Here is a 26644-nt window from a genome sequence, read left to right as displayed (position 1 = left end):
TTCATAGCAGCCCTATTTATAATTGCCAGATGCTGGAAAGAACCCAGGTATCCCTCAACAGAAGAGTGGATGCAAAAAATGTGGTATATCTACACAATGGAGTACTATTCAGTCATTAGAAACAATGAATTCATGAAATTCTTAGGCAAATGGATGGAGCTAGAGAACATCATACTAAGTGAGGTAACCTAGACTCAAAAGGTGAATCATGGTATGCACTCACTAATAAGTGGATATTAACCTAGAAAATTGGATTACCCAAAACATAATCCACACATCAAATGAGGTACAAGAAGAAAGGAGGAGTGGCCCCTTGTTCTGGAAAGACTCAGTGAAGCAGTATTTGGCAAAACCAGAACAGGGAAGTGGGAAGGAGTGGGTGGGAAAACAGGGGGAGGGAAGGGGGCTTATGGGACTTTCGGGGAGTGGGGGGCTAGAAAAGGGGAAATCATTTGAAATGTAAATAAAAAATATATCGAATAAAAAAATTTGAAACCCATTTTTTAAAAAATGAACTTCATCAAACTCTATATCCACTAAGTTATAACTCCCCTCCCTTCATGTCTGTCAACCACTATTCAGCTTTCTTCCTTTGGCTTTGATGCCCCTGGTAGCTCCTGAAGTAGCAACCAGAAAGTGCTTTGCCTTTTGTAACATACAACTTCTTTAAAATCTCTCCCAGAATGACTTAAGAGGAGACCTAGAAAACATAAGAAAGTTGGTCCTTGAAATTTCATAGATGTTGTTTAGTGCAGACAAAGTGAGAAATGGTGGTATATGGATGTGCATCAACAGAAAGGAAAGAACAGGGCAAAGATGCATATATGAAATATTTTAACAGAAAAAGTTGAAGGTGAGTGTGGTCATTTGTATCTGTAGTACCGGCGGCATACTCATGAAATTACACAGTGGAATCCCTTCAGCTCAGGAGAGTGAGACCAAAGACATAAGGCAGCAGGAAGGGAGAGAAGGCAGGGAGAAGATACTGAGGGAGTACAGGCAGAAAGCAAGTGTCAATCATACTAATCTCTGTTCTTTATCTTGTGCATTTTGTGATGTTATTTCCAAGAGCATTTATATAAAACATTTCCTCAGAAGGATTATAGTATAGATTTAATTCTTACTGCCTAAATATTGCCAAAGAAGAATGTAAAATGACTTTAGGGTTAAGAGATTCATAAATATGACATGAAAAGGAATTTAAGCTTCAATTATTCCCCTGCTGTGGGGAAGGTCTTTAGGGCTTTTGAACATGGACTTAATGGAAACTGAACTGCTCAGCCTCATTGGTGACTGTGATATCAGCCTAAACTTTAGTCTAAGATAATCTTTTCTTTTGCAGGATGAGTCCTTGAAGCAATTGCAGGTTGTGCATCAGCCATGGCTCTTACCAAGTGACACAGAAAGTGAAGGAATTGAAGCAGAGCAAGACAAACGTGAGTAGATCCCAGGTTCTGTGGCAAATGACTTTTAAACAACTCCGCAACAGCATTGGTTCAGTGGTATCCAAACTGTCATAGAGAGGGTGATAAGCTAACTATTGAAATATGAATTGATTTTTTTGATACCAACAGATGAATGTTGAGCTAAAAATCTCCGATGAATTTTGCAAGATAATGTTAATGATGACTTGGTAGTATTTGAATATTTTAAACTTATCATAAAATTGGGTGGTGGTTATATGAGAATTACACTTATAAATTAAATTGTTAATAAAATAGTCTTGAGCAAGCAGCATGGAGTATTTAAGAGGGAAATTTCTAAATCTGAAGTGATTACAAACAACCTGGGACATGCATAGAAAAAATAGGCACACACATGTTAACCCGCACTTCCCTGTGGACTGACCATACATATTATGGGATAACGGCTCACACATTATTGCTGTATTCAGTCAAGTGCATTCAATTCTTTTGAAACCTTTATAAAATTTGAATTAAAAACCACAAACAACTGTTGCAAGTATTACATAGTCCGACTACATGTATGATTTTAGTTTAGCTATCAAATCGAATGAAGGTGCCTGACTTTGGCCAAACCAACATTCTTATAGAATGCCATTTATTAGATGCATCTGTGTGACTGTGCTAATGAACTAAACCCTGAATATTTAGTATATGACAGTGTATTATAAGTGATCCCCGGGGCAGGCTTCTGTCCTTTCCTGAAACTCATGCTTATGACCATTTTTAAGATGACTACGAAGCCAAGGAGATTAAAATCCTCAGAACATTCTTCAAGTTTGGACATTTAATACATGTTGCATTTTTCACATATAATTTTCTAAAACATCTGACAATAAATTAGAATTTTCTCTTTTTCTCATAAAGTGAAAATTAATACTTTCTTTATCTTATTTAAAAACTTAACAAGCCTCCACAAGCATGAGAAGTGTGACTCAGAATGAATCACTGACTTAATGAATGATAGGGGACTTTGGTGCTTTCCAGCTTGTTTAATAAGGAAAATTCACATTTAAAAAAGTAACAATAGTATTATTATGAATATTGTACATAGTGGCACTGCAAATGTAATATTGGATATATGGTTTTATTTGTGGATTTTACTGAGTTGTCATTCTAAAGAAGGCCATTTCTTAATTCTTGTAATCAGACCTAAGACCAAATACTTGTTCTCAGCAATGCTGTTCAAAGAGGTGACCCTTAACAATGGCAAATTGTTTGGAGTAAAATCAGGATTGGACATAATTAGGTGGTAATAAGGGCCATCTGAAAATGGGATGTTAGCCTGCACTGTAGCTGAACTAAAGCATGGACAGGCAAATATTTTCAAGAGTGGCTTCCAATAGCCAGGTGTTAGGATGTGCGCAAGTTGGAGCTCCTGAAGCTCTGGCATCTTGTCTACTCACATTCCATGCATGTGGTTTGTGCAACAGCTGGCAACTCACAGCTACATCACCTGCATCTACTTTCTCAGGGAAAGGAAATAAATGGTGTAAGTCTGTGTGAACTGAGCGTCTTACTCAGAGTTTACAGTATTATATCCTGGGAACTTACAAATGTGCAAGGGACAAAGTCCATCTCCCCAGCAGTAAATCCTGTTTCTTGAGTCAGTGTTGTATAAATAATACCTAGGTAGTGTTATAAATCTTAATTTCTCTAGGGACAAACCCATCATGAAAGGAATTTTCCAAAAAAATCTCAGGATCTTTGCAGCGGATACATATTTCTAATTGCATTGCTTTAAAACAGGATTTTAGTTCAAATAGCTTGTTTGTTTGTTTGTGTTTTTAAATGTGCACCTGTTAGAAAGCTTCTTTGGAACAACTGAAGGGAAATCTTTTTATGTTTTGATTCTAAGCAAGCAGAGTACTTCGTTAGGGAGATTTCCTCTTTATTATCTTTTACTAACAAACTCTAAGCTACAGTGTAAACAAACTCATGTCTACAGTGCACATGTATGTTTGGAACTCTCAGATTATAATCCAAAGCCACTAAGTAAATTAACTCCAGATGTCTAGATCTACCACAGTTCTTCAGAATGTTGAATCAGAAGCTCTGTGCATTGCATAGGATTCTGTTTTTTTGCGTTTTAATAATTCCTTGGTTATTTAGTTTTAAATTTTTTGCTTATTCTAAAACAAAAAGTGGAAGGTATTGCAAAGAAAAGTTAAATGAATGAGAAGTTGTTGCTTTTAGCATTGCTTTTGTGTTTATCCTCACTTCTCTAAACCTTTTCTTTCTCAGAGGTAGAAGTCAATTTGGAATATAATCCATGAGAGAGAGGAAGAAAGAGCAATCTTGGATGGAGTGGCTATAGACAGAAACAAGTGAAAGCCCTCCACATTGAAGTTTATAAAGTCCAGGTTTAAATATTAGTCAGCATTCTTTAACTACATCTTCCATTTTTTAAAAAAAGTGTTTGTGTGTGGATATTAAGTGATCTTGGTGTAGAATAGTTCTACAAGCAGGCTTCACTTAGAATGCATGAAACCTAAGTTCCATCTTTAACACCACAAACTAAGAATTAAAAGCAAATGCAGAAAAAAGAAAAAAATGTCCGAGGAAATCAAGAAAATAATATATGTCCAAAATAAACAAGTACCAGCTAGCCATGTGGCTCACAGCTGTGATCGCAGCACCCTAGAGGCTGCCACAACAGGATTCTGAGTTTGTGGCCAGGCTGGAATACACAGCCAGACACTGTCTCAGAAAACAAGCAAGGATCAGAACTATAGCGTGAAGCTAGCTATGCAATAATGCACTGAGATGCCAGAAACGACTCAAGGTTCTAGGAACGCAGAGGGAGTCAGTATTGAGGTTCTATGGTCTAAAAATCATAGAAACACACTGTAACATTAGGGAGGTTCTACTGTACAAAGCCTAGCACCTGAGGAGTTGCCACAATATGAATAATCTGTGATCTGTGGATGTGGAGAAAGCCAGGAAGTTTTTTCTCCATGGGCTTTAGTTGAAAATGCAGTTATCCATATGAAGACTAATGTTCAGGTCTCAACTAAACAAGTTTATAGAGGAACTCCCTATATTGTTTGTAACTTAAATTGCTGTAGAAATTGGTCTTTCTCATTAAAATTCACTGGTCCTTATCCTAGGTAAATGTAAGAACTGCAATATTTATAGATCATAAAGATTTGAAAAATCAACTCTTTGTAGATAAGCTCTTAGACAAGATTTACAGACTCGGTAAAAAGTCACAGAAACACAAGGGCAAATATGAGGGGAAAAAGTAGAAATGGCCTCATCAGAATGCAAGGGAACAGGACCATATGGGTCAACTGTTTGAGGATACAAAAGAAACCCAGACAAGCATGGTGAAAGGCTGAGGATGTCAGAAAATGTGGATATTTAGAAAATACTAAATAAATCATTTAGTATGATTCACACAGCCATGATTTCTAATTCCACCAATGTGAAGTTGCTGCTAACTTATTTGGTGATGTTCTACACTCTTCCTCCTGTAAGCAAACCACCAACACTGCTCTGCATTTGAGGCACTGCCCTGTGCTGTCTTCTGCCCTTTGGCTTCCTGTGGAGAAGTTAGATGCTGGTCTCACTGGGGACCCTTTATAGATGGTGTGATTTTTTTTTCTCTAGCTACTTCCAGTATGGTCCCTTGTGTTTTGTCTTTTGACAAACTCTATACAGGTATGAATATCTTAGAGTTTCGTGTTATCTAAATTACTGGTTCTTTAATCTAGCAAGGATTTTTTTGTTTTTGTTTTACCATTACTCATTCAAAAACTCTGCCCTTATCTCTATGTCTCTCTTGGAGACTCCAAAATATACATTCTTGCCAGTGATTCAAGAATCTCTAAGGTACTTTTACCTTGTCTTTTTCTTTAATGTTTTTGTTTCTCAGTACTCATGTTATATTATGTTTCTCTTCTTTCTAATGGATAATCTCAATTGCCCTATTTTAAAACTCTTTAATTATTTTTATGTCTGCTCAGCTCTGATATTGAGCCCCACTTCAATGAATACGCATTTCAACTTCAATTTTTTGTCTTCTTGTCTTTTATAATTCACATCTCTTTAATGATGGTTTGTATTTATCAAGACATCTTTCTCATAATTTCTGTAATCTTGACATCACTTTCATAATTATCCAAATGTATTTATAATAATTCATTATTAAGTCTTATTTTGATTGCCTGTCATATAGACTTCTCTGGGGATAGTTTCTATTATTTGCTTTATTTGTTGACCCAAGTTTTTTGTTTTGCAACATATCACTTGCTTAACTTCTTACTACATTATTTTTGGAATTGACAACTGAAGCTCTTTTCAGCAGGTTAGATAACAGTTCGACATATAGTAACATGAATCACAGTACTTACCTTCATGTCATGGTGAGATAAAGAAAGACCTCAAGAGAGTAACAAGTATATTTTATTCTACACATAGTTTACAGGCCTTTAGTCCACAATTGCTTATCCTTACATGTTGCAAGATATTTCTTATCCATTCATATTGAGGTAGTGAGAGGCCAGTTATTGGAGGGGAGAGAGGAGGAGGAGCTAAGAGAAGTGAGGTGAGAAGAGAGAGAGGCTTGGTAGACCACGTGAGTAGAGAGGGAGGGAGATGTCGGTATCCAGATGGCTTCAGATGTATTTCTGGTATTTTGAAGAGGTTAGAAATATTGGGATAATACTTTATCACTGTAAATTGGCATTATGTAATTGGTAGTTTCTTTTTTTTCTTTTTTTTCTTGAATATCATCTTCATTTACATTGCCAATGGTAAAACCTTTCCAGATTTCCCCCCTCCCCTAAGACCCCCAACTCCTACCCTTCCTCCCTCCCCCTGCCTCCACATATATGCTCCTCTACTGGACACACTCCCACCTCCCCCCCTCGGTTTCCCTTTGTTGGGGCCTTAGTTAAGCCTTTACGTGACCAAGGACCATTCCTCACACTGATGCCCATCAAGACATTCCTCTGCCACATTTTTGGCTGGAACCATGTGTGCCGCTTGGTTCAGTCCTTAGGAGTCTTGGGGTGTCTGGGGGGCCAAAATCATTGTTCTTTCCATGGGGCTGTAAACCTCTTCAGCTACTCTGGGCCATCCTTCAGCTCCTCCATTGTGAACCCGATGCCCAGTCCAATAGTTGGCTGCTAGCATCTGCCTCTGTATTTGTAAGGCTCTGGCAGGGCCCCTCTGGAGACAACCATGGCATGCTCCTTTTGGTATGCACTTCTTGTCATCCATAGTAGTGTCGGGGTTTGTTGACTGTTTATAGTTATAGGATGAATTCCCAGGTATGGCAGTCTCTGGGTGGCCTTTACTTCAATCTCTGCTCCACACCTTGTCTCCTTTATTGCTCCTGTGAGTATTTTGTTCCCTTTCTCAGAGGAACCAAAGGACCCTCATTTAAGTTCTCCTTCTTCTTGAGTTTCCTGTGCTGGGTGAATTATAACTTGTTTATTTTGAGTTTTTGGGCTAACATCCTCTTATTAGTGAGTGCATACCATGTGCGTTATTTTGTGATTGGGTTGCCTCACTTAGTATGACACTTTCTAGTTCCATCCATTTACCTAAGAATTTCATGAGTTCATTGTTTTTAATAGCTGAATAGTACTCCATTGTGTATATATGCCATAGTTTCTGTATCCATTTCTCTGTTGAGGGACATCTGGATTCTTTCCATCTTCTGGTTATTATAAATAAGGCAGCTATGAACATAGTGGAGCATGTGTCCTTATTACATGTAGGAACGTCTTCTGGGCATATGCTCAGAAATGGTATAGCTGGGTCCGCTGGTAGTACTATGTCTAATTTTCTGAGGAATCACCAAACTGATTTCCAGAATGGTTTTACCAGCTTACAATCCCACCAACAATGGAGAAGTATTGGGTTTTTTTCCCCATATCCTCTCCAGCATCTTCTCTCCCCTGAGTTTTTCATCTTAGTCATTCTGACTGGTATATGGTGGAATCTCAGTGTTGTTTTAATTTGCATTTCCCTGATAACTAAGGATGCTAAACATTTCTTTAAGTGCTTTAGAGCCATTCAAGTTTCCTCAGTTGAGAATTCCCTGTTTAGCTCTGCAGCCCATTTTTAATAGGGTCATTTGACTCTCTGGAGACTAACTTCTTGAGTTCTTTGTATACATTGGATATTAGCCCTCTCTCATATGTAGGGTTGGTAAAGTTCTTTTTCCAATTTGTTGGTTGCCATTTTGTCTTATTGACTATGTCCTTTGCCTTATAGAAGCTTTGCAGTTTTATGAGGTCCCATTTGTCAATTCTTGTTCTCATAGCATAAGCAACTGGTGTTCTATTAAGGAACATTTCCCCTGTTCCCATGTCTTCAAGATTCATTCCCACTTTCTCCTCTATAAGCTTCAGTGTGTCTGGGTTTATGTGTAGATCCTTGATCGTTGTACAAGCTTTGTGCAAGGAGATAAGAATGGGTCAATTTGCATTTTTCTGCATGCAGATCTCCAATTTCACCTTACACCAGTCAGAATGGCTAAGATTAAAAATTCAGGCGATAGCAGGTGTTGGAGAGGGTGTGGAGAAAGAGGAACACTCCTCCACTGCTGGTGGGGTTGCAAATTGGTACAATCACTCTGGAAATCAGTCTGGCGGTTCCTCCAAAAACTGGGCACCTCACTTCCAGAAGATCCTGCTATACCACTCCTGGGCATATACCCAGAGGATTCCCCACCATGTAATAAGGATACATGCTCTACTATGTTCATAGCAGCCCTATTTATAATTGCCAGATGCTGGAGAGAACCCAGGTATCCCTCAACAGAAGAGTGGATGCAAAAAATGTGGTATATCTACACAATGGAGTACTATTCAGCCCTTAGAAACAATGAATTCATGAAATTCTTAGGCAAATGGATGGAGCTGGAGAACATCATACTAAGTGAGGTAACCCAGTCTCAAAAGGTGAATCATGGTATGCACTCACTAATAAGTGGATATTATCCTAGAAACCTGGAATACCCAAAACATAATCTACACATCAAATGAGGTACAAGAAGAAAGGAAGAGTGGCCCCTTGTTCTGGAAAGACTCAGTGAAGCAGTATTCAGCAAAACCAGAACGGGGAAGTGGGAAGGGGTGGGTGGGAGGACAGGGGGAGAGAAGGGGCCTTACAGGACTTTCTGGGAGTGGGGGGCTAGGAAAGGGGAAATCATTTGAAATGTAAATAAAAAATATATCGAATAAAAAAAATGCTGTCTTTTTTCCACTGGATGTTTTTAGCTCCTCTGTCAAATATCAAGTGACCATACCTGTGTGGGTTCATTTCTGAATCTTCAACTCTATTCCATTGATCTTCCTGCCTATCTGTATACCAGTACCAAACAGTTTTTATTACTACTGCTCTGTAGTAGAGCTTGAGGTCAGGGATGGTGATTCCACCAGAAGATCTTTTGTTGTGGAGAATAGTTTTTGCTATCCTGAATTTTTTGTTATTTCAGATGAATTTGAGAATTGAAATTTCTAGATCTATGAAGAATTGACTTGGGATTTTGATGGGGATTGCATTGAATATGTAGATTGCTTTTGGCAAGACGGCCATTTTTACATGGATTGATCCTGCCAAACCATGAACATGGGAGATCTTTCCACCTTCTGAGACTTTCTTTGATTTCTTACTTCAGAGGCTTAAAGTTTCTTATACATAAATATATTTGGTTAACTATTTTAATTTACGAATCATGCTTTACTGGGTATTTAGATGCAGGGCAGGAGCACAGAACTCACACCATTACATAGTCTATGGCACAGGGCTGTATGCCTTATTAATTATTTTCCTACAGTTACTTGCTTAGGTAAGACATATATAGAGGAAATGATATAGAGCTACCATGTTTATGAGGTATAACAAGTTTACCAGTTACAGTTTTATAACTGTTGGAGCAATGTTACAACCTAAGCTTTTAATGTGATGTAGCATGTGTGTCAGAGGACAGCTGTTCCCATCCTTACAAACAGGAAGCAGAGATCCAGAGGATGAATATAACCTTCTGTGGCCAATCTCTAGTGAGCATCTTCGGCCACCTAGGCCAAACCTCCAAAAGTTTATAGATCCCTTATGGAGGTCAAGAATTGTTAATGTGAACAGTAATGCATCACATGCCATGAAAACATTAACCATTTTTAGCTCTGCTTATATGGTGTCTGTAAGTCAAGCAAAGCAAGACATAGGGCCATATCAGATCTCTCCTGAAGGACATAGAGCTTTGCAAATGTCTTGCTATGGAAATCACATTCACTAAATTTACTTCTTTCTCTTTTTCTTTTTCTCTTTTTTTAATTGACTTCTTCTCTCTCTCTGTCTCTGTCTCTGTCTCCCTCTTCAATTCCTTCTTTTCATCCTGTTCTTTATTTATCCCCCCACCCCCCATTTTTGTTCCAATTCTTCTAACTGCTTCAGGGATCTGGTATTAACAACTATTACTCCTGTGGAATTTTTGTTTTTATTCTTTTTTGTTTTGGTGTGGTTTTGGTTTGTTTGTTTGTTTGTTTTTGTTTTTATTTTGTTTCTCATGGTTTTCAGGACAGGTTCCTCTGTGTAACTTAGACTACCAAACTCTGTAGCTCTATAGACCAGGCTGGCCATGACTTTACAGAGATCTGCCTGTCTCTGCTTCCTGACTAAGGGAGTGTGCCACCACAGACCTGTACAATATTCTAGATGTATGCGTTTTCTCACAGAAGAAATTTATTTGAGGAAAGACATGGAAGACCACAAAAATGTGTTCTCTGAGTATCCATAGAAGTTTAATTGTGATAACTGTCTAAGGATAGTCATCTGGAATTCTAAACTCATTCTGTTCTCTGTGCCTGATAGGATGTTCTGGTCACAGTCTCCTACATAGTGAAAGTACTTATTTTCAAGGGTGCAGCTGAACAAGACAGAAATATGTTGATAAAGCACAATGAAAACTGCCCATAACTTAGTGCTTTTGCTGAGTTATCTGCTTGTCTTGACCTAATGTTTTTAAAATCAAGAGTAGGAACACAGCAACTCACTATGGAGTATAAAGTCAGATAGCATATGTCTGAGTCTTAGCTTCAAATAAAATTTAAAGGAAAAGTAAGTTTTTAATAAAATTTAGTAAAATGACATTAGGAAAAATTCTACTTATTACTATATTTGAGTTTCTTAGTCATTGATGTGGTGACAAATTTTCACGGACAAATCAACTATTCACTTGTATATGAATAGACCAATAAACAAGAGTACTGGCTTAAATGGTGAAATTATTGCCCAATTTTAGACTGGAGGAAATGTTTCTGATAATTTTCTAAAATATCTACATAATAAAGTCACTACTTAATTTTGAAGAGGCAAGCTCTATTTGATTATACTGAGTACAAGTCCCCTTTGAAGAATGCCCATCTCTGACTTTAGTCTACACTTCTGTAAGAAGTCCATCAAAACTAACCTTCTCAGTCTTATCTCTCTCAACCAAATAATGGGAAAGTTTGGGTTCCTAAATACTGCTTGCTCATTCATCTCATCTCATTACTAACAGAGAAAAAACCAGATCTTATATCCTCTGGCTGGTGCTGGTGCTGGTGCTGGTGCTGGTGCTGGTGCTGGTGCTGGTACTGGTGCTGGTGCTGGTGCTGGTGCTCATGCTGGTGCTGGTGCTGGTGCTGGTGCTGGTGGTACTGGTACTGGTGCTGGTGCTGTTACAACCCAACCCTGTGTATCATTTCTGACCTTCTCTCAATACCATTGCCAAGGGCTAATTGTGACTCTTTATATCAGAAATGTATAGAATAGAAAATTGAGTCACAGGATTTGACCATGTGTCTAGGCATTTCACCTTGAAGAAAAACCTATTAACTTACTTAAGTTATTTCTTTCTCAGTACTCTCCCAGGATTTGACTCTGAAGTATGTGTAAGATGTGGTGGGTATTAGGGTTCCATGGGTGATTATATCACCATGTCCATGATGAAGTACTAATGAGTGGATATAAGATTGAAAGGTGTAGAAGAGATGTCTATGAGGGATGGTCTATGACCTAAGGAGAAAAATCATCAGTGGCTACCCATTACTTATAATGTTAGGACTGTGACATCAAAGTAAGGACTAAAAATTATATTATTAGTGCAAAGGGGTTAAAGGATGGAGGACTTTGGTGCTTTGTGATTATGGATCATGTGAATTATCTTCACATTACAAACATTTGTAAGTGAAAGAACTTAAATGCGAGAAAGAAAGAAAGCATATCATGATAAAGTAACAAAACAAAAGCAGTAGAGGTAACTACTGAGATGAGCTCTCACAGGGAGAATTGCCAGAACTGGATACCAAACAGTTAGTAGACTGGCTTTCTATATTAAAGAAATTTTTGTAGTAATTTAATCTTACATTTTTTCTTTAAATTTTCTATGCTGTTTAGAAAATAAACCTTTTTATATAGATCATGATATCTGAATCACATCAGACATCATACTCTCTAAGTTTGGCATAGTAGGCATATAATGATAGCAAACATTTTAAAATTGATCTTTAAACAGTAGAAAAATAAATTAAAGTACTTGCAGTCACTTATTTGTCCAAAGCAAGCAATTCCAATGTCAATTACAAGTCTCTACTACAATACTTAATGTTGAGGACTATTTTTGTTATGAAAAAGATTTTGGAATTTTTGGAGTAGAAATGCTCATGTAATGTTTTTATGTGAAAATCCTCCCTATATCTGTGGGGAGACTCACAAATTATGAAATGTTAAATTAATCCTTAAGGCCCTAGAAAGAATTAACTAACAGTAAGTTTTAATTGTATTGTTTTAGTTAGGGTTTACTACTGTGAGCAGACACCATGACCAAGGCTGTCACACCTGATCTCGTCTGGCAAGGAAAGACGCGACATGACCAGGTTCTTCTCTGCAGCGCTTTATTCAGGACCTTGCTTTTCTTCTCCAACACGGACCCTGAGCCTGTCTTTGGCCGCCCTTATATAGCCCAGCAGCCCTCACATAGGGGCGTGTTGCATTGTGATAGGAGAACTAAGGTGCACCTCAATAGCATACCAGTGCTGAGTACTGCGCATGGGCCAGATTTGTTTACCAGGACTAAAATTTTCCTGCCAGCGCCATCTCACAATGGCACTGGATAAAGTGGCTTTCCACACAAGGCAACTCTTATAAAGACAGCATTTAATTAGGGCAAGCTTACAGATTCAGAAGTTCAATCCATTATCATTAAGCCAAGAAGCAGGGCAGTGTCCAAGCACGCACAGTTCTGGAAGAACTGAGAGTTCTACATCATTTTCAGAAAGGAAATAGGAGAAGTCTGAATTTCAGGAAGTTAGAAGGAAGGTCTCAAAACCCACCCCCACAGTGACACATTTCCTCTAACAAGGCCATACCTCCTAATAGTGCATTTCCCTGGGCCAAGAATATTTAAATCACCACATTCTGCACATTCTACTTCCTAACCCTATAGGGGCTTGTTCAAACATGTGAGGCTATAGAAAAATAGAATAATGCAAAATGCATTTAATCAACTTTAAAAGTTTTTATAATAGTCTCAACAATGTTAAAAGTTCAAAGTTTCACTGAGTCTTTAAGAGAAGGGGGCTTACGGGACTTTTGGGGAATGGGGGGGCTAGAAAAGGGAAATCATTTGAAATGTAAATAAATTATATCGAATAAAAAATAAAAAAAAAGTTCAAAGTTGAAATTCTATTCTGAGATTCAAGTAATTTCTTAACTGTAATCCTCTATAAAATAAAAATCAAATAGCAGATCACATATGTCCAACATATCATGACACAGGATATATATTACCATTCCAAATATCACAATGAGGAAATACTGTGTGAAAATACAGCTGAAACCCACTGGAGACAACTCCAAACTATGCATCTCTATTTCTGACATCAAATAACTTTTCAGATCTCTACCTCCTTTCATCTTTGTTCACTGTAGCACAATTCTCTTTGGCTGGTTCCACTACCTATTAGCAGCTTTCCTCTGCAGGTATCCCATGGCTCTGGTATCACAGACTTCTTGGGGTCTCCAAGGCAACTTCAATGTTACAGCTTCTTGTTCCAATGTCTGGGATCCATGCATGATCCTCCAAAGGGCATGGGTCACATCTCCAGCTCTCCTTCAGTAGTACTGGCTTGGGCCAACTCTACTCCACTGTTGCTCCTGTTCTTCATGACCATTTAACAGTAGTAGCATTTCCAATACATTGAGGTCTTCTACTGTAACTAGGCTTCACCAATAATATTGCATAGGCTTTTTCTCATGGTGTCAAGCCTCAGTTGTGCATGACCCCTACAGTTCTGGGCCATCAACTGCAACTGAGGCTATACCTTCACCAATGGCCTTCCCTGCCCTTTCACAGCACCAAGCCTCAGCTGCTTTCCATGACCCTCTCATTCCTTCAAAACCAGTACCTTCTGGGTGATTCTTACACAGTACCAAGCACAGTTACAGCCTGAGTTACAACCTTGGCTATCTCTGGAACACAGCATCTTTGTGCCCTCAGAAAACACTTCCCAGAAGATACCACCTAAGTGATGCTTATCTCTTTTTAATCACTGCTAATTTCTTAGCTTCAGCTAATCAACATGATTGTTCCAGTAGTCCCTTCTGTTATGGACTCTAAAGCCAGAGCCACATAGCCAAAACTAATGAGTTCTGTTGCTTTCTGGGGCTGGAACATGACCCTTACCCCTTGTTCTATTATATTATCACCTGTTTTCTATTTACCAACTCCTTCACTGCAAAAGCTTGGCTGGTCTGGAACTTACTCTGTAAATTGACCTTGTCTACATGACTCTGGCTCTTGAGTGCTGGGATCCAAGGTGTCTACGACCAATGCCAGGACTTAAGCTTTTCTCTACTTGGAACTTGCTCTATACCAGGCTGGCCTTGAAGTCGGATTCTACTTGCCTCTGTCTCCTATGATTAAAGGTATGTCTCACCATACCAAACCAGCCTGTTTATGACTTCCTTTACCAGAGCAAATAATCTAAATCTCTTCACTTAAGCCTCAGGCAGCCTCTTTGGACAATAATGAAAAACAAACATGTTCTTCACCAAAATATCACAAAAACATTCAAATCTCTTGAGTCAAGAGTTCAAAATATCTTCAGCCCCAACTGTCCTCTATATTCCTACTAGGATGACCCATTCAATCCCATGTAAAGTGTTCTATGGCTTTCCAAACCCAAAGTTCCCAAATCCACATTCTTCCAAACAAAAACATGGTCAGATCCATCAGAGCAATACCCCAGTCCATGATCCCAACTTCCCTCTTAGTTAGGGTTTTACTGCTGTGAGCACACACCATGACCAAGGCAACTCTTATAAGACATTTAATTGGGGTTATCATATAGATTCAGAGGTTCAGCCTATTATTATAGGAATATCAAGGCAGGAATCAGGCAACATCCAGGCAGGCATGATGCTGGAAAAACTGAGAGTTCTGTATCTTTTTTAGAAGACAAATGGGAGACTGACTTCCAGGAATCTAGGAGAAGGTCTCAAAGCCCATCTCCACAGTGACAGATTTCCTCTAAGAAGGCCACACCTCCTGATAGTGCCACTCCCTGGACGAAGCATATTCAAACCACAAGTATATAAAACTTAATTTCACTAAATATACTTGTCTTAAGAATAGCAGAAAAAATTTAATATTGCTTAGCAATATATAAATTATAAGTTGTAAATACATCATTCCTTTATTTAAAACTCATACAGGGCAGTTGTCAGACTCATCCAATAAAGGATGTATTTAAGTGCAAGAACTGAAATGCTATTTTGCTCATTCTTTGGGCTACAGTCTTTAATGGACTTGAATTACCTAAAGTAGTAAAAGCTACATGGTCCAATATTTTGGTTTTGTTTTTTAAGAAATCAAAGTTGCAATGAATAGCACATGGCTTTATTCCTTTCACCAAACACTTTTTTTTGTCTTGGAATATTCTTATCTTTCCACTAGGTGTGGCCTGAAACTACAAAATAGTGACAATAAGAAAAACACAAAACAAAACCTTACTTCCCGCTTTAGCCTTGGGGAAAACACTCTGGGATATCAAATGTAATACATTTTCACGAATGCAAGGAATGCATAGGCTGCCTAGAAGCAAAGCTTATTCTCAGTGTTGTGGATTTTATCCTTGCATTTTCTGCTATTGAAAAGATTTGAGTGTATTCACAGCAGCTTATCTGCTTCAGAATTCTCTCTGGATGCTTTGACTGTACTAACTGGCTACAGTTTCACAAATCATACAGTCTTAGACATGTTTGTCCTAAAATAGAAACAGTTAAGATCTTCCAACATAAATCCCAGGAGTTTAGCTGTACAGGCCAGATTACCAACTTGAAACATTCATCATTATGAACTTAAAAGTGTGTGTGTGTGTGTGTGTGTGTGTGTGTGTGTGTGTGTTTATCTGAGGCACTCTCATGTGCTGGGCATTGTGGCCTGCAAATGCAGACAGAGGTCAAGTTATCTACTCACTCTTTTCTCTACTACCGTGGACATAAACAAATAAAAATATGCAACATTAGTTATAACATTTCTTGTGACAAACATATTAAGGTGGTCAAAGGAAGGAACTGTTACCCAGAGTGTGTCGCAGTTAGAGAGGCCTTCAATGATGAACATGTTGTTTAATGTATGAATTGGTAGGATTTTAAACAGCAGAGCTAAGTTCTAATTTTTTTAAAAAATTTTATTCGATATATTTTTATTTACATTTCAAATGATTTCCCCTTTTCTGGTCCCCCACTCCCCGAAAATCACATAAGCCGCCTTCCCTCCCTCAGTTCTCCCACCCATCCCTTACCACTTCCCTGTTCTGGTTTTGTCTTATACTGCTACACTAAGTCTTTCCAGAACTAGGGGCCACTCCTACATACTTCTTGTACCTCATTTGATGTGTGGAATATGTTTTGGGTATTCCAGTTTTCCAGGCTAATATCCACTTATTAGTGAGTGCATACCATGATTGATCTTTTGAGACTGGGTTACCTCACTTAGTATGATGTTTTCCAGCTCCATCTATTTGCCTAAGAATTTCATGAATTCATTGTTTCTTGTGTGTGTGTGTATGTGTTTATTTTATTTTAGTCTTTTTTTTAAATTCCATATATTTTTTAATTACATTTCTAATGGTTTCCCCTTTTCTAGCCCCCCACTCCCCGAAAGTCCCATAAGCCCCCTTCTCTCCCCCTGTCCTCAGCCCCACCCCTTCCCAATTCCCCATTCTGGTTTTGCCGAATACTGCTTCACTGAGTCTTTCCAGAACAAGGGGCCACTCCTCCGTTCTTGTACCTCATTTGATGTGTGGATTATGTTTTGGGTATTCCAGTTTTCTAGGTTAATATCCACTTATTAGTGAGTGCATACCATGAATCATCTTTTGAGTCTGGGTTACCTCACTTAGTATGATGTTCTCTAGCTCCATCCATTTGCCTAAGAATTTCATGAATTCATTGTTTCCAATGGCTGAATAGTACTCCATTGTGTAGATATACCACATTTTTTGCATCCACTCTTCTGTTGAGGGATACCTGGGTTCTTTCCAGCATCTGGCAATTATAAATAGGGCTGCTATGAACATAGTAGAACATGTATCCTTATTACATGGTGGGGAATCCTCTGGGTATATGCCCAGGAGTGGTCTAGCAGGATCTTCTGGAAGTGAGGTGCCCAGTTTTCAGAGGAACCGCCAGATTGATTTCCAGAGTGGTTGTACCAATTTGCAACCCCACCAGCAGTGGAGGAGTGTTCCTCTTTCTCCACATCCTCGCCAACATCTTCTGTCTCCTGAATTTTTAATCTTAGCCATTCTGACTGGTGTAAGGTGAAATCTCAGGGTTGTTTTGATTTGCATTTCCCTAGTGACTAATGAAGTTGAGCATTTTTTAAGATGCTTCTCCGCCATCCGAAGTTCTTCAGGTGAGAATTCTTTGTTTAACTCTGTACTCCATTTTTTAATAGGGTTGTTTGGTTTTCTGGAGTCTAACTTCTTGAGTTCTTTATATGTATTGGATATTAACCCTCTATCTGATGTAGGATTGGTGAAGATCTTTACCAATTTGTTGGTTGCTGATTTGTCCTTTTGATGGTGTCCTTTGCCTTACAGAAACTTTGTAATTTTATGAGGTCCCATTTGTCAATTCTTGCTCTTAGAGCATACGCTATTGGTGTTCTGTTCAGAAACTTTCTCCCTGTACTGATGTCCTCAAGGGTCTTCCCCAGTTTCTTTTCTATTAGCTTCAGAGTGTCTGGCTTTATGTGGAATTCATTGTTTCTAATGGTTGAATAGTACTCCATTGTGTATATATACCACATTTTTTGCATCCATTCTTCTGTTGAGGGATACCTGGGTTCTTTCTAGCTTCTGGCTATTATAAATAGGGCTGCTATGAACATAGTGGAGCATATATCCTTATTACATGCTGGGGAATCCTCTGGGTATATGCCCAGGAGTGATATAGCAGGATCTTTCGGAAGTGATATGCCCAATTTTCTGAGGAATCGCCAGACTTATTTCCAGAGTGGTTGTACCAATTTGGAACTCCACCAGCAGTGGAGGAGTGTTCCTCTTTCTCCACATCCTCGCCAACACCTGCTGTCTCCTGAGTTTTTAATCTTAGCCATTCTGACTGGTGTAAGGTGAATCTCAGGGTTGTTTTGATTTGCATTTCCCTGATGACTAGTGAAGTTGAGCATTTTTTAAGATGTTTCTCCACCATCCAAAGTTATTCAGGTGAGAATTCTTTGTTTAACTCTGTACCCCATTTTTTAATAAGGTTATTTGGTTTTCTGGGGTCTAACTTCTTGAGTTCTTTGTATATATTGGATATTAGCCCTCTATCTGATATAGGGTTGGTGAAGATCTTTTCCCAATTTATTGGTTGCCAATTTGTCTTTTTGATGGTGTCCTTTGCTTTATAGAAACTTTGTAATTCTTGATCTTAGAGTATACACTATTGGTCTTCTGTTCAGGAACTTTCCCCTTGTACCAATGACCTCCAGGGTCTTCCCCAGTTTCTTTTCTATTTGCTTCAGAGTGTCTGGCTTTATGTGGAGGTCCTTGATCCATTTGGAGTTGAGACAAGGATGGATCAATTTGCATTCTTCTGCATGCTGACCTCCAGTTGAACCAGCACCATTTGTTGAAAAGGCTATCTTTTTTCCATTGGATGTTTTTAGCCCCTTTGTCAAGGATCAAGTGGCCATAGGTGTGTGGGTTCATTTCTGGATCTTCAATCCTGTTCCATTGATCTGCCTGCCTGTCACTGTACCAATACCATGCAGTTTTTAACACTATTGCTCTGTAGTATTGCTTGAGGTCAGGGATACTGATTCCCCCAGAATTTCTATTGTTGTTGAGAATAGTTTTAGCTATCCTGGGTTTTTTGTTATTCCAGATGAATTTGAGAATTGCTCTTTCTAACTCTATGAAGAATTGAGTTGGGATTTTGATGGGTATTGCGTTGAATCTGTATATTGCTCTTGGCAAAATGGCCATTTTAACTATATTAATCCTGCCGATCCATGAGCATGGGAGGTTTTTCCATTTTTTGAGGTCTTCCTCTATTTCCTTCTTCAGAGTCTTGAAGTTCTTGTCATACAGACCTTTCACATGTTTGGTAAGAGTTACCCCAAGGTACTTTATACTTTAGTCACCCCAAGTTTTGTGGCTATTGTGAAGGGTGTCATTTCCCTAATTTCTTTCTCAGCCTGCTTATCCTTTGAGTATAGGAAGGCTACTGATTTGCTTGAGTTGATTTTATAACCTGCCACTTTGCTGAAGTTGTTTATCAGCTGTAGGAGTTCTCTGGTGGAGGTTTTTGGGTCACTTAAGTAGACTATCTTATCATCTGCAAATAATGATAGTTTGACTTCTTCCTTTCCAAAATTAAATCAGGATGAAATGGATCATCTAAATAGTCCCATAACCCCTAAAAAAATAGAAGGGGTCATAGGAAGCCTTCCAACCAAAAGAATAGCACAGGACCAGATGGCGTCAGTGCAGAATTCTATCAGCTCTTCAGAGAAGACCTAACACCAATACTCTTCCTCTCCTTTCCAATTTGTATCCCTTTGACCTCCTTATGTTGTCTAATTGCCCGAGCTAGTACCTCAAGTACAATATTGAAAAGATAAGGAGAAAGGGGGCAGCCCTGTCTAGTTCCTGATTTTAGTGGGATTGCTTCAAGTTTCTCTACATTTAGTTTGATGCTGGCTACCGGTTTGCTGTATATTGCTTTTACTATGTTTAGGTATGGGCCTTGAATTCCTGTTCTTTCCAAGACTTTAAGCATGAAAGGATGCTGAATTTTGTCAAATACTTTTTCAGCATCCAATGAAATGACCATGTGGTTTTGTTCTTTGAGTTTGTTTATGTAGTGGATTGCATTGATGGATTTCTGTATATTGAACCAACCCTGCATTCCTGGAATAAAGCCTACTTGATCATGGTGGATGATCATTTTTATGTGTTCTTGGATTTGGTTGGCAAGAATTTTATTGAGTATTTTTGCATTGATGTTCATAAGGGAAATTGGTCTGAAGTTCTCTTTCTTTGTTGGATCGTTGTATGGTTTTGGTATCAGCGTAATTATGGCTTCATAGAAGGAATTGGATAGTGTTCCTTCTGTTTCTATTTTGTGGAGTAGTTTGAAGAGTATTAAATCCATAACTACAAAACTTTACCCAGAAAATGTTCTGATCCTTTGTTACTTTAACACTGAATACTCCTGGAGAATTAGAAGGGAAACACCCTCTAATTAATTTTATAAAAAAGTATGATTTTAATACTTAGTAGAGATATTTCAGGGAAGAAATGAACACTCTGAGAATAAAAAGCAAGTATATTTTAAAATCCTACACAAATTGATGGCAATACAAATCATACTCATATAAATCATAATATGAAACTAGTAATACATTACCAGATTAAAATAAAAAATTAATGAAATCAATTATATTAAGAAGCTTAATTTATTTTAAATGTATGAAAAATTTGTTAATCTGAAAAATAAATCGCTTTAAAAAATTCTACAATGCAATATTGAAACTTTCCGTATTCAAATCAGGAGGGAGACCTAGGGAAAGAGAGACTGATAAATAAACATGTTCCTACTGTAGCATACAGGGAGGTCAAAGAAACAGTGTAAGAGAATAGCAGACGCATATTTGATTGTTAGAGTTTTATTTATCAGCATGGGTGATGGCTAATGGGTATTTATAGCATCAATTTTATTACTGAGATACACATTATTTTTTGTTTTTCTGCATGTGTATTACATTTCAGAATTCAGAAAAACAGGTCTATAATACGCTTAACTTTCTACTGGGTCAAAATATTTTTGCTATTTTTGATTTTGAACATGGTTGAATATTAAAAATATTTCATCATTTTTTTAAAAAAAGTATGTGTATATGTGTATCTACCTATGTGTATAATGCATGAGTGCAGGTACCTGCAGAGGTCAGAACCCTAAATTTTCAGGTTCAGGCAGCTGCAAACTACCTGATTTGGGTACTGGGAACCTGAATCAGGTTCTCCTCAAGATCACACTCTATTCCTAAGTGCTGAACTATTTCTCCACCCCCCATTAAGTAATTTCTATGTAGAATTTCATTCAGCAGTTCATGAAAGGTTTTCTCTGTCCCCAAAGCCATTGAGAAGCATTCATACCATCTTTGGAGTATCTGCTGTGGATCTGACATTAGTTGCCTATGTAATTGAAAACTAACTGAAACATTCTGTACAACATGTCAATTTTTTCTCAGCTGTATTGTCATTTGAAATCATTTATTTAAATTTCAAAAGAATAAAATTCTTCCCATGCCAAATTAGCAGAAGCACCAAGGGCCTGGCAGAGTGAGTGCCTTGTTTTCCTCCATTCATGACTGAGCCTCATTTTCCACAAATATACATGTCAGTAGATGTTGTCTGATAAAAGCTGTGTATCAATGGCAAAACATACATCTGAGAGAAGATAAATGACTCTGGTACAAGAAGTTGGCCTTCCTCATTTTCAGCCCCTCTTCATTTCAGACCTGTTGGCTTAAAGTGAAGTATTCCTTACATTTCTAACTCTATTTTCATATTGCATACATTTTATGTGGCTGCTTAAATCATTTGAAATGTATTAAGACTACGTGGTTAATCTAGGATGTGACTAGTTTGAGACAATTGTGAAGAAGCGGCATATTTCTGAAAAACAATGAGAAAATCTATTCTGTCACTCAATATATTTTTCTCTGTGTGTGTGCACTGTGTGGCACTCATACTTTTGATGAGCATGGGTCCATGTTTGGGCTGACTATTTGAGTAGGTAGTACTGTTTTTATCACCATGAGTTATGTGCTAAAAACTCCTAGGATACGTATAGATTTGTTCTCTTTTTATCTATATCAATTCTTGATTTGATTTCTAAGTTTCAATGTTATTCAGGTTATAAGTATTTAGAAGTACACTTTCCTGGCAAATTGGGATTTTTAAGGAAATACAGCTAATTATCCTTAGCAATAATTCTACAATAATTTCCAAATCAGCTGACGTTGTATGTCAACTACATTTTGGTTGGTGTTGCTATAAATATTTTCTCTGTCTTTTACTTTTGAAGAATTTTGTATTTATGTGTAGCAGATAAGTTTATTTTTAAAAAAAGATTTGAAATCAGTGTTGGTGTTATTTAAAAACCTGGATAGTAATAGCAGTCTACTATATGATCCAGCTATACCATTCCAGGAGATATTCCCAAAGGACCTAATATTCTACTACAAAGATACTTGTCCATCATGTTTATTGCTGTTCTAGTCACAATAGGTAGGAAATTGAACTACCTAGACATATATCAACTGATGAAAGGATAATGAAAACTGTGATGCATTCATACAATATAATATTATTCCACAATGAAGAGAAATAAAATTATGAAATTCCTAGGTAGAACTGGAAATAATCATTCTCGGTGAAATAACCCAGACCCACAAAAAAAAATGCCACATGTTCTTTCTCATATATTTGAATCTTTAAATAAGTATTTAAATTGAAAGTAACCATAGAATGCAAAGAAAAAATAAGGGCCCATGCATCTAGATTTTAAAGAATAAGAGATGTAATTCATATAAAACAAAAGGTGAAAGGGGAGGTATTGGGCTAAAATGTCTCAGTGCAATGGAAGAACAGCATAGAAGAAGAAGTATGGGGAAGAACAATAAGACTAAAAGCTCCTGAAAATGTGATGCAAAAAATCCTGCTACTGTAGAGGCTTCCTAAAATACAAACATATATAAAAGGAGTTTAAATGGAATTGCTTAGTAACAGGAGACAAGACCCATTACAGATACCATAGACTGTCAAATAAAGTACCCAGTTCTGGATATGGGTTGTGCCTTTTTTAGTTGTTATTTAGTGACATAGACACTAAACATTACCAGCTATTGTTACTGTTCTAGGTTACTCTCTAGCGCAGTAGTTCTCAACTTTTCAAATGCTGCAACCCTTTAATCCAGTTCCTCATGTTGTACCCAGTTCTGGATATGGGTTACTTCATTTATAGTTTATATTTAGTGACATAGACCCCCATAAACATTACTAGTTATTGTTACTGTTCTTGGTTACTCTCTAGAGCAATAGTTCTCAACTTTTCAAATGCTGCAACTCTTTATCCAGTTCCTCGTGTTGTAGTGACCCCCAACCATAAAATTATTTTCATTGCTACTTTATAGCTGTAATTTTACTCTTGTTATGAGCCATAATGTAAAGATTTTATGAGATAGCAGTGGCCCACAGAATGAGAACCACTGTGATAGAGCTTGATTGTAAGACCCTATTGCTGAAGATGTTTTATGCACAAGTTACAGGACATGAAGAAATCAAGCTTTATCCCTAGTGGATAGTTTTCATAGTGCTAGAAGATTCTGTTGACAGTCCTAGGGGAGACGAGTAATCGATAATCTTATTCAAATGTGAACAATGATGGCTTGATACCCACTGATGTAATAGTGGTAGGAATGTTATAGAGCTAATCAACCATTTTCTGATTGGATTTAAGAACCACTCCATCGGATAAAATTAATGCCTGATATCATTAATGAAGCCAAAAACCCTTGGCTGAGTAGGTCATAAGCTCTAGAAAAGTACCCACTAGAGTTCTGCTAAAAGATCACAGCAATAAGCCTACCCTGAGATCACATGTTTATATTTGTTGATAAGTCCATTTCTTTTTTTATTTTCTATATTCTTTGTTTACATTCCAAATGATTTCCCCTTTCCCAGTTACCCCTTCCCCATATGTCCCCTAAGCCTTCTTCTCTCCACCCATTCTTCAATCACCTCCTTCCTTTTTCTGTGTCCTGGTACTCCTCTACAGTGCTAGATCAAGCCTTTCCAGGATCAGGGCCCCTCTCTTACTTCTTCATGGGAGTCATTTGTTATGCTAATTGTGTCTTGGGTATTCAGAGCTTCTGGGCTAATTAATATTCACTTATCAGTGATTGCATTTATTGTGTATTCTTTTGTGATTGGGTTACCTCACTTAGGATGATATTTTTCAGTTCCAACCATTTGCCTAAAAATTTCATGAATTCATTTTTTTAATTGCTGAGAAGTATTCAATTGTATAAATATACCACACTTTCTGTATCCATTCCTCCATTGAGGGACATCTTGGTTCTTTTCAGCTTCTGGCTATTATAAATAAGGCTGCTATGAACATAATGGAGCATGTGTCCCTATTGTATGCTTGGGAATCCTCTGGGTAAATGCCCAGGAGAGGTATAGCAGGGTCCTCTGGAAGTGTCATGTCCAGTTTTCTGAGGAAACGCAGAACTGATTTCCATAGTGGTTGTACCTTTTTACAATCCCATCAACACTGGAGGAGTGTTCCTTTTTCTCCACATCCTTGCCAACACCTGCTGTCTCCTGAGTTTTTAACCTTAGCCATTCTGACTGGTGTGAGGTGAAATCTCAGGGTTGTTTTGATTTACATTTCCCTAATGACTAATGGTGTTGAGCATTTCTTAAGGTGCTTCTCAGACATCCGACTTTCTTCAGGTGAAAATTCTTTGTTTAGATCTGTACCCCCATTTTTTAATAGGGTTATTTGGTTGCCTGGGGGTCTAACTTCTTGAGTTCTTTGAATATATTGGATATTAGCCCTCTGTCAGATGTAGAGTTGGTGAAGATCTTTTTCCAATTTGTTGGTTGCCATATTGTCCTTTTGACAGTGTCCTTTGCCTTACAGAAACTTTGTAATTTTATGAGGTCCCATTTGTTAATTCTTGATCTTAGAGCATAAGCTATTGGTGTTCTGTTTAGGAACTTTTCCCCTGTGCCTATGTCCTCAAGGATTTTCCCCAGTTTCTTTTCTATTAGTTTCAATGTGTCTGGTTTTATGTGGAGGTCTTTGATCCACTTGGAGTTCGGCTTAGGACAAGGAGATAAGAATGGATTGATTCGCATTCTTCTGCATGCTGACCTCTAGTTGAACCAGCACCATTTGCTGAAAAGGCTATCTTTTTTCCACTGGATGTTTTCTTCTACTTTGTCAAAGATTAAGTGACCATAAAAGAAGGTGCCCTTGCATTTGGAGCATAGATGTTCAGGATTGAGAATTCTTCTTGGTGTATTTTTCCTTTGACCAGCAAGAAGTGTCCCTCAGAGTCTCTTTTGATGACTTTGGGTTGAAAGTCAATTTTATCTGATATTAAAATGGCTACTCCAGCTTGTTTCCTGAGACCATTTGCTTGTAAAATGGTCTTCCAGCCTTTTACTCTAAGGTAGTGTTTGTCTTTGACCCATTGAGGCAAGTGCCATGTTGAAGTCATCTACAATCATTGTGTTAGGTGCAATGTGTGCTTTGAGCTTTCATAAAGTTTCTTTTATGAATGAGGGTGCCCTTTCATTTGGAGCATAGATGTTCAGGATTGAGAGTTCTTCTTGGTGTGTTTTTCCTTTGACCAGCAAGAAGTGTCCTTCAGAGTCTCTTTTGATGACTTTAGGTTGAAAGTCAATTTTATCTGATATTAGAGTGGCTACTTCGGCTTGTTTCCTGAGACCATTTGCTTGTAAAAATGTCTTCCAGTCTTTTACTCTAAGGTAGTGCTTGTCTTTGACACAGAGGTATATTTCCTGTATGCAGCAAAATGTAGGGCCTTGTTTACGTATCCAGTCTGTTAGTCTATGTCTTTTTATTGGGGAATTGAATCCATTGATGTTAAGAGATATTTAGGAATAGTGATTATTACTTCCTGTCATTTTTGATGTTATTTTTTATACTTGATTGGTTATCTTCCTTTAAGGTTGATGAAACAAGGTTCCTACCTTGCTTTTTCCAGGGTGAAGTTTCCTTCCTTGTATTGGTGTTTTCCTCCTATTATTCTTTGTAGGGCTGGGTTTGTGGAAAGATATTCGGTAAACTTGGTTTTGTCATGGAATATCTTGGTTTCTCCACCTATGGTGATTGAGAGTTTTGCTGGGTATTGTAGTTTTGGCTGGCATTTGTGTTCTCTTAGAGTCTGCTTGAGATCTGCCCAGGATCTTCTAGTTTTCATAGTCTCTGGTGACAAGTCTGGTGTGATTCTGATAGGTCTTCCTTTATATGTTACTTGCCCTTTTTCTCTTACTGCCTTTAATATTCTTTCTTTACTTAGTAGTTTTGGGGTTTTTATTATTATGTGATGGGAGGTATTCTGTTCTGGCCTAATCTTTTTGTATATTCATGGGCATCTCTCTCTTTAGGTTAGGGAAGTTTTCTTCCATAATTTTATTGAAGATATTTGCAGGCCCTTTAAGTTGTAAAACTTCACTCTCATCTATGCTTATAATCCTTAGGTTTGGCTTTCTCATTGTGTCCTGGATTTCCTGGATGTTTTGGGTTAGAAGCGTTTTGCATTTTGCATTTTCTTTGACTGTTGAATCCATGATGTCTATGTTATCTTCAACATCTGAGATTCTTTCATCTATCTCTTGTATTCTGTTGTTGATATTTGCATCTATGGCCCCTCATTTCTTCCCAAGGTTTTCTGTCTCCAAAGCTGTCTCCCTTTGCGATTTCTTAGTTGTTTCTACTTCTGTTTTTACATCCGGGATGGTTTTGCTCAACTCCTTCACTTGCTTGTTTGTGTTTTCCTGTAATTCTTTAAGAGATTTTTGTGTTTCCTCTTTCATGACCTCAGCCTGTTGACCAAAGTT

At 37.8% G+C, this 26644-nt stretch overlaps 1 protein-coding gene across 2 annotated transcripts in view; it reads left to right on the top strand.

Moving 5' to 3' along the window:
• The window catches only part of C3H8orf34 (chromosome 3 C8orf34 homolog), a 479559-nt gene that overhangs the window by 439195 nt on the left and 13720 nt on the right, over window positions 1-26644 (top strand). For both annotated transcript variants that reach the window (XM_052175408.1, XM_052175406.1), the window contains exon 12: window positions 1343-1436. In XM_052175408.1, coding sequence (XP_052031368.1) covers window positions 1343-1436 — 94 coding nt within the window. The remainder of the gene's footprint in view (window positions 1-1342; window positions 1437-26644) is intronic.

The sequence above is a fragment of the Apodemus sylvaticus genome, chromosome 3 (genome assembly GCF_947179515.1).
Source record: "Apodemus sylvaticus chromosome 3, mApoSyl1.1, whole genome shotgun sequence".
Taxonomy (NCBI): domain Eukaryota; kingdom Metazoa; phylum Chordata; class Mammalia; order Rodentia; family Muridae; genus Apodemus; species Apodemus sylvaticus.
This window is presented reverse-complemented; position numbering and strand designations above follow the sequence as displayed.